This window comes from Pithys albifrons, chromosome 4, assembly GCF_047495875.1.
Source record: "Pithys albifrons albifrons isolate INPA30051 chromosome 4, PitAlb_v1, whole genome shotgun sequence".
NCBI classification, from domain to species: Eukaryota; Metazoa; Chordata; class Aves; order Passeriformes; family Thamnophilidae; genus Pithys; species Pithys albifrons.
Genome location: NC_092461.1, coordinates 51560838 through 51577010, shown reverse-complemented (window position 1 = coordinate 51577010; position 16173 = coordinate 51560838). Strand labels below are relative to the sequence as shown.

At 39.7% G+C, this 16173-nt stretch overlaps 1 protein-coding gene across 1 annotated transcript; it reads right to left on the bottom strand.

Annotated features, from left to right (window-relative positions):
• Positions 1 to 1911: 1911 nt before the first annotated feature.
• Positions 1912 to 16124, bottom strand: MTERF3 (mitochondrial transcription termination factor 3). The gene is made up of 8 exons (XM_071554117.1): positions 16015 to 16124; positions 15192 to 15537; positions 12921 to 13073; positions 11758 to 11947; positions 8573 to 8720; positions 7279 to 7350; positions 4383 to 4544; positions 1912 to 2162 (listed from the first exon to the last, which is right to left on the bottom strand). The coding sequence occupies exons 2-8, from the start codon at positions 15514 to 15516 to the stop codon at positions 1968 to 1970; spliced, it is 1245 nt and encodes a 414-aa protein (XP_071410218.1). The 5' UTR covers positions 15517 to 15537; positions 16015 to 16124; the 3' UTR covers positions 1912 to 1967.
• Between the last annotated feature and the right edge of the window lie 49 nt (positions 16125 to 16173).

Below are 16173 nucleotides of genomic sequence, written 5' to 3'. Positions count from 1 at the left end.
CCCAGCCAGGGCTGCCCGCCCGTGCCAACAGCAGCCTGGGACAAGTCTGCTGGTTTCAGAACAAACATTCCTTCTGAAGATTTTTTTTGTTCTACAGCCACGAAGATTTCTGCATGATCCCCACAAAGTTCTTTCATCCTCTCTCCCCTTCCCTTTTAGCACTCTCATAAAATCTTTTTTCCTTCAAAATAGCTTCCCGGGAAGCTATTTTGGCAGAAGCAGATGCATTTAACATTTCAAAGAAACTGGCTTAGCTCTGGCAGTAGTCGTTTTTACGTTTAAAAATATTAAAGGAATTTAAAGGTCAAAGTTTGAGATATTCAAAATGCAGGCATTCTGTAATATAATTTCTATTACAATGGTTTTTCACATGGTAATAGGTAGTGCTAAGGACAGTGGAGGAACTCTGCAAGAGCCAACATTATGAACCCACATACTTGCTTATTAATATTCTTACTATAAACACTATTTTTTACAAGACTGAAGATTACAGTTTGATATTAGCATTTAATACAGTCAGAAATCGAGTTAGACTTGGGTATTTCTCTTTAAGAGGAGGGAATGGGGGAAAGTGTTCAGCCATCACATTTCAGCCACCATGTTAGATGAAATTTGTTATGCACCTCCATCAATAATAGTCTATTGAATAGAGGATTTCAAGTGATCATCCCATGCCAACAGCGTAGCAAATATGAGAAGACAAAAGAGCATCTCAGATATATATTGAAGACAACGAATGTGGCTTTTTAATGTTTCAAGTGCTCCTTTTTCTTATTTTAGATAAGTAAAAATTTATCTAAAGTCATAATCTAGAGATCACTACTATTCTCATTCTTTAAATATCTCTTTAACCCTACTTTATTTCCCCACCTATGAGTGGAATTGAACCTTTTGAATTTTATTCTGCTGTCTGCATACAAATTGGTATTTTAAGCTCCAACACTGAGCTTTTAAAACATCAAGGCTTTTTATTAAATAAGCTTAAATCCAAATTAAAACATTTGGATTTCAGTTTCCTCTTTTTAATGCAAGAATGGAAACTTCTAAACAATAAACTATCAGACAGTTTTGCATGTGGGTTTACGCAGTTTCTTTTTTTTCCCCCAACTACACTGTGAAGCATTTGATAATTCCGTATTAACACAATTTGTTTACTGACAAGATTAAGTATTTTTAATACTCCTGTGATTCCCAGCTCTTGGCATTTAATTCAGCTTTTACAAGCAACTCTGTCAGGCTCTTTTCCTATAAACCCACACAAATCTCATTGTGGGGGGAATCAACAAGGGGAAGAGAAAAGTAACCTACCATAAGCTCCTTCTAGATTTCAGGGACACTAAGTTTTCTTTCTGTAACTTGTTCAGATTGAGTTTGCTGATTTTTTTTTCACATTTTAAACCAGGTTTCACTGCACAGCTTTTAGGATATTAATTTCAGCAGCCAGTTTCACAAGGGAACACCTTGGTAACCTACTGAAAAATGTTTTGTATGAGTTTCACATGTGTAATGGTGTACTTTCTACTGTACAAGGAAAACAACATTATTAGCTTATGCAGGTAAACAATACACTGTTTCACTACTGCATTAGCTTGCTATTTTAACTTTTGGGAAAGAGGGTGAAAGGAGAAGATGACAGAGGGCAAGACAGGGAATAGGTCACTAGCCAGTTAGTCCATCTCCCATTATGGAAAGAAAAAAAAAAAGAAATCCACTTTATTTTCTGTTAATGTGCTGCATCATTCACTTTGAATTAACAATTAATTACAAGGATTGCATTGGTAGCAATCAACATATTCACTCTATTTTTAAGTTACTATAACTATTACTGTGAGCCTTTATATCCTGTAAATGTTTTCTAAGTAATGACATCTTAAATCAGTAATTAAAAAGTTTAGAGACTTGAAAGGGGAGTGATTTTATAGGTATGTTTATTTCATAACTTTATTATTTTTTACATGTGTTACTACTTAAAGTGTTTTTAAGAAATTCTCAAAGTCCTGTATAGAAGCTTTAGCAATCTCTGTACAAAACACCTCATCGGGCAAGGATACCAGCTGGTCCAGAGAGATGTAGCTGGGTTGTTCTGGATCATACTGGGCTCTTCCCAAGAATGCAAGGAACATGTGCCTCTCTCTGATTCGTAATAGCTTTGAGTTGAAAACCTAAGAAAGAAAAAAAAGGGAAGAATTTTTCAGGTTGTGTAAATTTCAGACTCTGAGCCATCTGAAGTAAGAGCTTTTTTCTAGACAAACTGAAGATCTAGGAAGAAAACAAATAATTTGCATATTTTCTTCTGATTTATGTCAAACACCAGGTAGGTTACATTTATATACAAATTATCTAAACTCTAAATGCTTAACTAGTATATGCTGACATACACACACACCAGGAAAATCAGAGTTATACAACTCTCAACCCCATTAGGTTTGTTGTTTATATGTAACAACTGTATTACTTTGGTGTAATCACAGCCAAGAAAGTGGAGAGGAAATAATTCAGAAACAGGGAGTGTTTTCCCTGTACTATGAGAAGAAGATTCAGATGAGCATTGTAACAAGGAAGAAATGAACAGGTGACCAGATGGCGTAACACAAAGGAACAAATGGCACAGTGGCTAGGGAAAAGGTGAGTGGCTGCGACTCCTGTTGTAACATGGCCAAAAGGCACAGTGCGGTGGTTCAAAACAACCACTTGTCTTCTGCACAGCACAGCAGTGCCTACCTTTGAAGATACCTACCACAATAACAACCTAGACAAAGGTGAGAACAATGGCAAGGGAAACATGAAAGAAAGCAGCAGAACATCTAAAAACGAGAGGGAAGGGGGGAAGATGAGATGCACAGTTAAGTCTTGAAAGCAGAGATCTAACTCTGCTTTTCTAAGCAGTACAGCTGAAGAGAGAGGAGCTGCTATAGGGAAGATAATGGTGAAAATGTGAATGTTACAGCAAGCAGAGATTTTACTGAAAAAGAGAAACTACCCTGATGAAAGAAGAATTTCATGAGGATGCAAACTCATATGAACAAGGAGAGAAACAAAACTACTGTTCTTCCTCTGCCTTCCTTGAATTTTAAGAGGGAGTCAGAAGACAGAAAAAAACTTCACCACCATTTCTGGAGGTAGCTGACAGAAAGAATGGTTACAAGAGCAGCTGTAACATCAGAGAGGATTTGACAAAAAAAAATCCCATATATCTCTTATATTCAGCATTACTGTCATTTGGGATAGCAGTAGGTACATATGGAGACAAATATGCATTTGTGAATGCACAAATTAAAGGCTAGATCATAAAGAGACTGACTTGCACTAACCATATCCTGGAACTCATAGTTTTTGAGGGTGAAAGGGAAGAACAGGGAAGAGAGGCAGTTGACTGTGCCAAGAACAAGGAATAGTGGGAAGTCTCCACTTAGCCTTCCAAACAAAGGCAAGAAAATAATGAGATGAACCACCACAAAGCCAACAATAAGACAACTGAGAAGGAAGTGAGAAAGACCTTACAGATCAAGGAAGGCAAAAGTGACAGGGACTAGAGTTAAAGCAAGCATCCTTGTTAAGTAAAGATATATTAAATAACATGATAATCAACCAAAAGCCTGGGGAGTAGTTTTATTTCGCTGAATAACTTTGGCTTTTTAGCCAGTTAGATTCTCTACTAGACCTACTTTCATAAGACCATTAGTTCAGAAGTTGTAATTTGCACTTTCATTTTTACCTTTTAAGAAGCTAGTGCAACTGCGTGTCAACACTGAATGAACTGATTAATGCTTTCAACATTTAATTTGAGAGGAAATAACAATAATGAGTAGATAATAAAAACAAAACCCAAAATGGTAATCAGGAAACATCTATTTTCAATCCTGTGATATTTTAGCAATTGCCACAGCAATAGGAAGACCAATGAGAATCTGATTGCCTAATGGACAGAACTCTTACCTTTACACTCTGTTTTCAGATCCTAAAATCTCCAAAATTTAATTTTTAAGTAGACAAATCTGAAAGAAATGTTTATATATATACATGTTATCTAATTAACAGATCCTTTTTGCCTCTTAGGTAAGATTTCAGGACAAGCAAATCCCTAAGTAGGCGGTAATCTCTCTTGCATGAATCCAGAGAAGATGAGCATGACTACCTCTGCTGAAAACCTAAAAATTCACAAGACTGGGAGTAGTGATGTGACATGTGCCAGGAGAAAAAAAACAATACTTCCACACTGGAATCCTCAATGGTTTCTGAATTGCCAGTAGAAGTTATCCCAGTAAAAGCCACAAGCAAGATGTGAATTCACTGCGTAAGGTGAGACTCCACCTTCGGCACCATATTAGTGAAGAGGCTGTAACAAGAGCACCCATAATTCATTCCCTGATAAAACAGCTCACCTGAGGAAAGCGAGTAAGCATGTGGTGGGGAATGCCCATTATGTTGTGTAAGTAGTCAAATGTCTGTTTGAGTCTCTTCTTACTTGCAGTTAAAATCTTGGGGGTTTTATATGCTATCTGTTGAATTTCATTACGTTGAAAACCAAGTTCAACCTGACAAACCTGAAAAAGAGCACAATTTTACTTTCACAAGTCAGCCACGGCAAACTTGACTTATATTAATGTACCACTGAAATAAACTTATGCAAATTCTTCTACTCTGTCACACAGCAACAAGAATGCAAACCACAATAATATTCGCCACTCCAGTTGTTCTCAATTCAGACAATGCAAGTTATCATTGTGGATTAAAGTGTAATTTGTTTATAGAGTATCCCCAAAGTAAAGATGACTTCTGTGAATGCTATCTATTTTTCAGCTTATCTGAAATATGAACAAAACCCCATGTCTGTGTATCCGTGGCAGTCACAAGCATAAAAATTCTCCCCTGAGTCTTTTATTAGTTTCAATATCAAGCTGACAAAACACTGAGTTTCTTGTTGTGAGGCTGCTGAGCTCTCTAAGACACAGCAATCAAACATTATTTCTTTTGCTAATGTATCCAAGTTATATTTTTATAATAAGGATTATAATTTCAGTCCTGTAGTCTTCAACTGAAGACTGCTGAACCTGGAAGAGATGTGTAGAATATGCAGTGTTATCAATTTATTTTACAGTTCATTAATGTCTAAAGTAAGATGTCCTTTTCAGAGACTGCCTTGACTTCAATTATTATTTCCCAAAAGGAAAACAAAACACATTTTTTCAATAAAATCATGAGCACTCCTCCCAAAATGCAGAATGGCAAGCAGTTCATTGAGTTGTTGAGAAAGGGATTCAACATACAGGAGTGTCTGGTAACTCAGTCATTTCTTCTATTCTCCAGTGACATTTACAAGCAGCTTGTTTTCAGTCATGAAGTGAGTGTGCTTGTCAGTCAAAATAATCAAGACTTTCAGATCCAACTCAGGTACTTCTTCAGTTGGCAAAAACGTGGTGCTTTTTGTTTGTCCAGTTTGATGTGCCAAGACTGCAGTTCTTTTCCAGAACTGCCTGGCAAATACAAAGGGAAGGGCTTAGAATCTGGGTTTTGAAGCTACCTTAGGACTTACAGATCCTCACAGGGAATTGTTTCTAGAGGTGACTATAATCAGGTCTTACAAATCCTGTTTTTTCCTTATATGCTTTATAAATATTTGTGCATCACACAAAATATCAGTCAACTAAGTCAGCATTCAAGCATGAAAAAGTGTTGGCACTTAAGTGGTATCTCCCATAGATCTGAGTTGGCAGTGGTAATTACTGCGTTAAGATACACAACCAGAGTAAGACCCAGTGTTAAATCACTGCAGATGTAAAGCTGAGCACACTGTAGGGGTAATGGTGAGAAAAGTCTCCAGTTTTTATCTTTGACTCCTTGAAATTGAACAGCTCTCTCTTGACATGACCAGTGAGCTCAAGTGTAAGTTCCTCTGACTGCACTCTCAGTTTGACAGCAAGCATATTTAATATTCAGTAACTCTCTAGGCCACATATGCTAATATCCTTACTGTGTAAGCCTCAGCAATATTCAACATTTTCTGTATTACTCCCACAATAGGCAGTGGTAATGCAAGCTTTGATGTTTTACCCTCTCAGTTAATCTCTAATTGTGCTTGATGAAACCTTCAGTGGATGGAAAAAATAATAATCCTTCAGCTCATTTAGTCCATGGCTGGTATCATTTGACAACCAGTATCAGCTACTGTAGTTGTTTCTAAATAACAGGCCATTCAGAATGAGGGAAATGACTCATCACTTCTGAACTGCTGGTACATAGTTTCACTGTCCAAGTACTGCCCTCCTACCACCAGTTTAGGGCATACAGGTCTGAACTCAGATTCTGAACCTGAAACATTCAACCTCCTGAAAGGCTGGAGCTTCTAATTACTAGAGATTTCAATTGTAAGGTCCTAAAAATGCTTATTCTCTCTCCCTCTCTTTCACACACACGTTAAAAATAAGGGTGCTACACTATATATTTTTGGTAGATAAACACATTGATTATAATATACTGAATCCTAGCCTGTGAAAACCATGCTCATTAAAAAGAAACCACTATTAATTAGAACAATCTGCTACTTTCCAGTCTCCTCCCTTACCACACACACATTTCAAATGGCAAGATTTCTAGTGTTCAGTAGTTTCAGAGTAACGAGTCTGTCTGAAAATTATGCATTTTAAATTCATAGTTATGCATTATAGGATAATGGAATTTCACAAATTGTTACACTACATCATGCTGTTTGGCCTCAATGGCTTTACAGCACACTAATTAAACCAACACATAGTGTTACAATTTCAAAAGGGAAAGGAGTCCCTGTGGGTTTGAAGTTATTTACCCAACAGTTGTTAATAACGACCATCTGCTATCAAACAATAGGTGTCAAATGCAGAGTTTGGCAGACTAGCTACCTGCCAAGAAGAAAATAATCAACTGCACATTTCTTGCTCCTAAATACTCATGGAGAGCCCAAGTTAGCAAAAACCCATAATAATTAAGGGGGGGGGGGAGGGAAGAGGGAGTATTTTTCTACTCATAAAAAAACGGGTAACAATTTGTGTCATCAGATAGAACTTTTGTCAGGAAGACACGGCATCAGAGTAGAAGACAGTAAGATACTGCTCCATGTATCCTGTAAGCTTACAAACTATAAAGAAAATAATTTTTTTAACAAAACCCTCAGTTATTTTATATCTCCACTAAACATTATTTCATTAAATTCTTTCTGTGCATGATTCTCCTCCAGGAATTTTATCTTCAGACAAAAACTATATGGATACACAATAGACTTTTGAAATCTATTCATAAACTCACCTGCAGATTTTCTTTTACAGTCTCTAATTTGCCAGTCAGTAGCCGTGGAAGACGAATTACCAGGTCCTTTGTCTACAAATAGGGAAAACACAAAAAGAGTATTACTGAAAGCTTGTTTGTGATTTATCTGTGAAAGAAAGATCTCATGCAAACTTTTTTTTTTTCAGCCAAAAGAGGGGTGTAATTCTATTTTACAGCTAAGCTGAGTTTGCCTGAAGCGGCAGTATATTACGATGCAAAAAGTTACTCAAGTATGCTCTTTTGGAAAACAAAAATAATATAAGTATTGTAAAGCAGAGAGTAAAAGCGCACATCAAAAATAGAAAGCATGCTCAAGTGCCCAACCTCTCTCAGTGATCAAGTTGTTTCTTCCCATCTTTTTAAAAAAGTAAACAACACGCTACCGCAAGAGGCTACAGAAGGATTTTTCAGCTACAATGGAGTTTATCTACTTCAGGATCTGGTTAGACTATAGTACAATGGTAATACAAGAAATTACTCCACGTCCCCTAAACCTAAACCATGTGATTACTTGTAATCCACCCTAAGTACAAGGCAGTGACTAAACCCTTTTCAAGGGAGGTCTCATACCTCAAGCACAGAAAGACCAGCAATAGGCACTGTGGCAGCTATGATTGTTCAGCTGAGAGAAGCCAGTAGAGCAACCATGATTCCACTTGGCATTTGACAGTCATTGCAATCCTCCCCTACTGCAGGAAACACCTAACACTGCCTACTTATGCCAGGCAAATCCAACTACTGCCTCGCCTGAAGCCCCCAAAGCAGGGTGCTGAATACCTGCTAAGCATGAAGTGTGGTATGCACTCATGAGCAAGCCCAGAGGTTACTCGTGGTGAGCTGAGCATATGATTTGGCATTTAGTTTAATACATTCTAATGATTCGAGTATTTTTCAATGATGACTTAAGTATGTTACAGTATCTTGAAGAGATGAAAAGAAGCATTTAATTTTCCAGAACTTGTAAAAGCTGCTTGCTGTTTCAGTAGTGAATTCCGTCCTCTAACCCACCTCAAATAATTAAACTGGATATAAACATGCTTGTTTGACAAAAATCTGTAGCAGGTCATCTTCAAAAACTGTACTTCAGGACCTCTGAAAATGAGGTGTTCACATCTCTTCCACAGACAGTTAAAACTATCTTATCCTCCTGTAACCCTCTGTGTTATAATGGTAATCTCACTAGTTTGTGGATTATCTCCAAACACTTGAAGTATTCATATTGCAAGGCCTTACAGTTCTTACTATGGACATATTTAAAGACTTCAGTCTTTACCTTCTTTACACTGAGACCAAGTTCATTTTTGAAGAAACCCAGTCTGTTATCCAGTCTTTCCACTGAAAACAACAGCAAATATGGAGCTCTTGAGACCATCTGAGCAATTTCTGACTTAACAAATTTTTTTGATTTTAGGTAAGCCACTCTAGAAAGAGAACAAAAACAAAATAAAATCCAGTGATGAAAATTTTATTGCCTCCATTTATTCAGTACTCGCTTAAATTCCTCAGTGATATCTTATAAACAGACAGATGTTCAAGCATTAACATGTAACCCTGCCAAAAATAATTAGGGTGAAATCTGCAGTTATCGTAAAAGCAAAATACCCTCCCTTCCTATTAATTAGAAGTAAAATAAACCTCAGAGCAGAATGTCAATACTGAAGACAGATTTTAATTCCTTCCAGCTGTACTTAAGCAGATAACTATGTTAACCTACATTTAACTACCACGCTGTCTCCTAGATTGCAAACACATTAATAGATCATCATAGGGTATGGACAAGAAGATATATACAGCCTTTTGCTATTTTAATGAATTCCATTTCTACTGCTGACAGAACATTGTACTATACCTCATACATCCCTGTTTTGCTAATAGCACTGGAGTAGGAATACCATACAACAATGCTGTGTGTGGAGATACTGTCCAAACAGACATCTCTAAATCAGCTGAAGGTTCATTTGTTGCAATAGGTCCCAACTTTTAGTCAATGCTACAACAATTTAGTAACAAATACTGGTCATCAGAAAGGAAAAGGAGCTGACTAAAGTTTTCATGCTTAACAGACCTTTCTTTGTTTCTTTACAACTCAGTCTGTTTTCCAAACATTTTTAAATTCAGTGAAAGTGAAATTCTATTTCAAGTACTACTTGCAGTAGATGATTACTATAGATGATTACCAGAAAAAGGAATAAAGGAGGAAAATAAAGCACACAAAATGAAGAGAGACACAATTAATCCATCTACAAAACAATTAAAGCAGTTTGGAGAGATTTCTTTTGGTTATAGATGAGAGTATACAGAAGTATTTGCTGTCAGATGAACTTACAGCAAAAAAGAATTGCTTTTATCTGGAAGCAGTTAAGATACTAAATGGATTGCAGAATATTCTGCAGAAACAGATATTCATCAAAAAATGGGCTCTTTGTTAAACCATGTCTTGTGGAGAGAAAACAAAATTACCTTCCAGTCACTACAACCTCCCTCTTTCCAGAAACCCTAAAAAATGAAGTAATCACAAGCCAAAAGCAACCAGATAAAAGTATGAGCTCTAAAGGACCAATGCCTAACTGAGCAGGCACCCCGACAAAGAAGGCAGCAGCCCAGGCTCCAGACAATGGCAACAGAACTGGCTACAGGAGCCTCAAAGACAAGGAAAGGTTAGGAGGGGGAGAAAATCAGAATGCAACAAGCACCTGGCCCTTCAAAAATTATCCCACTGTGTTTTGAATGCTGCAGCTATACTTCTTCCATTCATTTTTTTCAAGGACACAGCTGCCAATCATCGCAGAAATAGCTAAATGAGAAGACTAGAAATAAAATCTTCTGGCTGTTCGGACTCTACTTGTTTTCTGTTAACAAGTCATTAAGATTCACTCCTGAAGCATTTCTTCCTATTCTGGAAAGGCAAGAAACTTAAAAGAGTGATGGCAAGATTGTAATAACCTGACTGTAGAAACTGGTATATTAAAGAAACACAATCATCCAATTTGGCCAAAGTCTGAGATACATCTGTGAGTGTTGGCACCAAGGTTAGTCATCATTCTACCACCAGGGTCAGCAGTTCTGTGTAGCATGTTAACAGTTTTAAGTCATCATTAACAATAGCATAAAGCAAAGCATCTGGTGCAGCTGCAGTACAGACACTGATTTGCAACTGTCAAAACTGCTATGAATTATGGAATGTTTTGACTTTTACGGTGTTTATCTGAAGTCAAATGCCAAATATATTGAAATTTGTGTTTTGTTTCCTGGCAACGTGGAATCCATAGCAATAAAACATTCCAGAGTGATGTAACCAATACCATGTCCATCTGCACCGAACTGTTTATGCAAAGGTGATACTCAGCTTTCAAAAGACAACTATTTGAGACGTACTCACTTAGCCTTCACAGCACACTTGTTTTAAAGCTTGCAGGAAAAGCATTCATCAGTGTCAAATTTAATGAAGAATCATACTGCAGAAAATTAAGGAGCAACTGGATTGCTGTGTTCACTAACCAGGCAGTGCCACAGGACTGTCACTGAAAAGCAAATCTGACTTCACAGAAGGGTTAGGTTGTTTATCAGAGAAAAAAAAATTACTCTTTTCAGAAGAGTATAAGCAATTCTGATATCTAGACTCAAAACTACTGCTGAAAAATGACACAGGTTCTTTTTGGATATTGTTTCTGAAAGACCACTTACTGAATAGGAGATTGGAAGAACAGAAAAGAAAAAAGTCTATTCATGTGCCTGTTTCCAAATATCTGTACTTTCAGATTTCTCTTTTGGAAGCTACTACATGCAACAGCCAAGCAGTCAAATTTTCGTTTTGAGTTCATTAAAAAATGCATCGTCATTCACACACATGAGTTTCTCTGAAATTAACTGCTGAATTTGCAGTAATGTTAAGAATAAAAGTCCACTTTAGGGACTGAGGAACAGTGTAGAGCCATACATGTGTGAATGAAAGCACACACACAAATGAGTTCATTGTAGTCTTTTGTTTAGTCTGAGCTGAACAACAGGAAAAAAAAAAGGTGTCACCAAAACCTTGTGCTGCTATTAGATGTCAACACAGAAGAGATGTGGTCTGCTTCCTTTACTGCAGAATTCACATGATAGATGTAGCATCCAGAAGAGCAGTTTCAAATCATGACTGAAGAGGTTAATACTGTTCTACAAAAGCCTCAGGGACTAACATTTTGGAATCTAAGCTGACACAGGTAAAGCAAGTGGCCTAGGATTGCAAGGTGCTTCCCCTGTGGCAGTAAAATTTGTTAATGGTCAGTTTTCAGGCAGATCAAGGTGTTGACTCGACTTAGGGTATCATGTTAGTGCCACCAGATGGGAAGGCACAAGAACACAAAGCCAGGGATTGAGCAAGAAAGGAAGGAACAGGCAACACAGGATCATTCAGACAAGGTTAAGCCAGCTGGGAAAACAGCTTAACATCCTGCTGCTATTTGAAAGTGTTACCTGGTTTCTAAAGCTTCCAGATCTTCACCAAGGATGTATGGATTTTTTGTCAGGAATGGTCCCAGTTGATTGTCTTCTACACCGACATCCTTAAGAAACAGAAGTATTTTTCTTACATCTTTTTCAAAGTCCAAGGTCAGTAAGAGCTGACCTGCCTTTTGTCGCTTTTCCACTTGGGATAGGTCAACTCCTACAACAAACAAAATTAGAAATTGTTTTAAATAAAGTCAAACCCTACTTCCTATAAATGTTTCACAAAGGCATATTGGAATTTATAGGACTACTCCTTTTTTTTGCACTGATTTGGCAACACAATTGTTCAACATAGCAAGGTCTAACACCTTGTATATTGTGGAAAGATTCCAGACAAAACAAGCTGTCATTTTAGATATTTTTGCTGAGTTTATTTTTTTGAAGGAAGACATTTGCAGTGAATCCTGCACACGCCATATGCTCTTGTTGCACAGAAGTACGTGTGCAAGAAATTCCCAACTCCATTATACAAGAGGACAATTTTGCAGTGAAGTGCCTTTGAATACTGACTCACACATAGCAATTTGTTACTACAAGGGACCAAATTCTCCCCCTCTCAAACATTTATTTCTCGAATCTCCTTCTAGTGTTCCTTGCATATTTGAGCAACAAGGAGGTGGCCAGCAACCTTGAACTCAGCTATACCTGCAGTCCAAGTGCTTTTTGATGAGCAGTTAAGGTTCCTTTTCATTCCTTACTCTTGCCTCTAGTTTACTGCACCCCACTTCTAAGGTTCTGCACAGCACCTGCTCTCCTTCCTTTCAAGAACGGAGAGCTGAAATTTATTTTGCACAAATTAAAAGCATCCTTAACCAGCCCAACATGAAAAAAGACCAATTAAGTTAAACAAAGTTTTCCCCACCTCCAGAAGCTGTGGGAGAGGCCTCCTTTTAGTACCCACAGCACTAAGGGACTAAAACTAGCCAGCTTTGTTTTCAAGAAAGATGGCATTCCTAGTGAGTGACACAGTCCCCTTCTTTCTCCATTTACCCTGGATAACATTTTGCTGCTTTTTGCCATTGGTCACCATTCCTGCTTTCATGTTTATGACGAAGCCAGTAAGAGGAAAACAAAACTTACAGAATCTGTGAAGCTCCAGACATAGGCAAACCACACAAAATGACATGTACCTAGGTGGACAAGCTTTGCAAGGGTTTCTGAATGATCAACATAATCTCGGAGCGTGGTAGAGTGAAGGGGAAGAAGTGGTTCTGCAACGATCTGTACAGCTTCTTCCTCAGAAATCTTTTCCAAGGCCGATGAAGGTGGGATGTCATCCCAATCTAAGAAACAAATGTACACAACCCAAGTGCATTTTGTGAAAGACAAAGCTGCTTCCACCAAGTGCTACACAGATCTCCTAAAATCCATTTCAAATTGCAGGAACACTGTGCATGAGATGAACAGTCAATCTATTATTTGAAAACATAGACTCTACTCCCAGTTTTTGAGTCTTTTCCATCCCCTTGTCACTACCCATAAACTCATGTGCATGTGTCCACAGTGTAGTACCCAGCCAGCGTGCCTCTAGTCTACTGCCTTGATTGCTGCAGATCACATCATCTTCTTGAAAAAGATTCTTTCATGTCTTCACAAATACATTCTTGCCTGATCACATCCAGATAAAAGGCTATTGCAAAGATTATTTTTCATAACCTGAAAAGCCCACTACTTAATGCTTCTTTTAAATCTGATACCTGAAATACATTGAAAGTTAAAACAACTGCATTTCACAGCCAATGCCAACCAAGCTATCATGTCTTATCTATTAAAGAATGGCTGCTGACTGCCACCACTTCCAACAGCAAAAGAAATCAAGCTTCATTTCCTTCTCACTAAGGTTTCAAAGAGAACATTATTATGCTTGTTTCCCCTTAAGTATTCCAAGTCACAGAGCTCGGTGTGTTTTAAAAAAATACTTCTCTAAATGGATCTATTCTTCTATTGACAGGAGCTCAGAGCAGCCAGATTTACTGTTTTCAGGCTGGCTGCAAGCATCCTCCTCAATTATCAGACTGATTATTGATCAACAGCCGGTATTATAAACTCTTCAGGAAGGGGATTTTCTGTCCCTTGTACCTTTGCACACTGGCGTCCTAGAGACTAGAGTAACACTCTTCCATGTCAAGAAAACAAAGACACACCAGAACTACCACGAGAGATTCCATAGTAAGTAAGATGATCCTAACATTCCAGGAAGAGTTTCACAGACTAGCCTGACAGCTGTTGAAGGTCTTGCCTTCTTTTTCTCACAGCCTCAGAAATGTAAGCACAGTAAAATGTTTCTAGCAACACTTACATCTTAAACAGTAATACAAACTCTCTGGAAATCTATAGGAAGATCAAGTATTTTCTTTCAACTTGTTCAGGACTGAACCAATATACACAAAGGTCCATTCCAGAAGAATGCATGTCCTTTTTTGCCACTTAAGGTCTTTATACCTCCTATCAGGAAACATATCTCAAGTTACCAAAACCCCAAGAAGTTAGCAATTATATTTATTCCACTATGTAGACTGCCAACTGGACAAAATGCTAACACATGCACACTCCCCAATTAGTCTGCTGGCAGATAAAAATCTGGTACACAGGTGCAGACACATAGGAGCTGGCTGCTCTGTCATTCTGGTACAGCACTGTTTCAGAACCAGCAACGCACTCACTTGCAGCTCTGAGCCACTCCAAAAACAAGCTCTGCAGGATCCAAGTTGACTAGGCTCAAAGCCGAATACAAGTCTGCTTAGTAATTCAGAGCAAGTTTCCTCAGCACAACAGAATTATTTTCAGAGGAGGGCATTTATTTTATCTTTGCTCAGATATAAAAGTAGAAAAAAAATCCCTCAGGCAATTTCCTCAGGGAAACACCACAAAGGCAACAGTGTATTTATCCCCTTTAATTTCCACGCCTCAGGAGACAGTTGGACGAGCATTGCTCATCAGAGTATTGCTTAAGCAGGCTTCACACTGCTGCCTCCTGTTGTTCATCCCCGATCATTCAAGGGGCTGTGTTGCATGAGCTGCTTCCGGCGTGGACTCCCTCTGCCTTGCTCAAAAAAAACACCCCAACCTCCTCAAAACAAACCCCTTTCGTTTGTATCAGCACATTTGTGAGGGAAAGGCAAATGCTCAACTGCTAAAGGTAGACTTATGAAAAGAAAAACCCTTCAAACGGCAGCTCCAGACCTATATTTCTATCCAAAAACATTTTATCTCAAACTTATTGTTTGCACTCTACAGTGACTACAAGCGTTAACTACGGGGCTAAAACCAAGTGAGAGGAACTCTAGATAAGTGTTTTAGATAAACGGGCCAAAAAAGAGAACCCAGCTGAGGTTAAACCAAAACACACTGAAAGCATGATTGAAGATTCGGGAGAAACGGTATCCCTGAAAACTTCTTACCTTCATTCAGTTCTTTTGCATTCAGATCAGGTAATGTTTCTGCTTTTGCTTGTTCGTATTTTACCAGTGAAGGCAAATTACTTTCCTGAAAAGAGAAGGATCCATCCCTGGCACTGTCGGGCGGGGGACAGCTTCCTACAGACCTGCATGCCAGCAGTCTCCACAGAACACCGTCCTTCCCGGGGGGCAGCAGAGCCAGCGGGGCAAACTCACGGCAGGTCCGGGCGACGCTCCCGCAGCTCCTCGGCCTCCGAGGAAACTCGGCAGCACGGGCCGTGCTCAGCAGGTAACCCCATCGGGAGACCTGCCGAGCCCACCGAGCCATCTTCCACCTCAGCACCGCATCCTGCTCGGAGAAAAAGGTCTGAGCAGGGGCACAGGCGCTCCCTGCCTCGCCGCAGAGTCAGGAGCGCGAATCCCCAGGGCGCTACAGCAATTGCGCACTACAAAGAGCCAAGGACGTGTTTTAAGGCTTTAAACGCGTGGCGAACAGAGGAGGCAAAACTGAGGAGAGGAGCCAAGCCTGAAAGTCATTGCCCGCCTCTCTGTACAACAGCTGTTCCCTTGGTAGCCCGGGAGAAGCCCAGCCAGGACCTACACCCTGCCCGAGGGACGGGGCCCTCCGCGCAGAGCCGTCGCCACCCGCCCGCTACAGGGAGAGGGAGGGAGAGGGAGGCCGGGCCGCGCCACGCTCGTCGCAGGCCTCGCCACGCTGGCAGCCTGTGCGTGTGCAGGAGAACGCGGGGACCGCGGGGACCATGCGGACCACCGGGACCCATCTGGCCCCCCGGCCCTGCCACCGCCGTGACCCACCGCCCCTCACCTGCCCCGCTCCGCTCCGCGCGGCCCGACCCACGTGCGTGCCCCGCCCCCAGCACAACTGGGCGAGACCATCCGCGAGGAAACGCGGAGGGGGAACAGGCGGCAGAGACCTTCCCACCGCTCACTCAAAAAGGGGCAGTGTGGCTCACCTCCCCCCCTT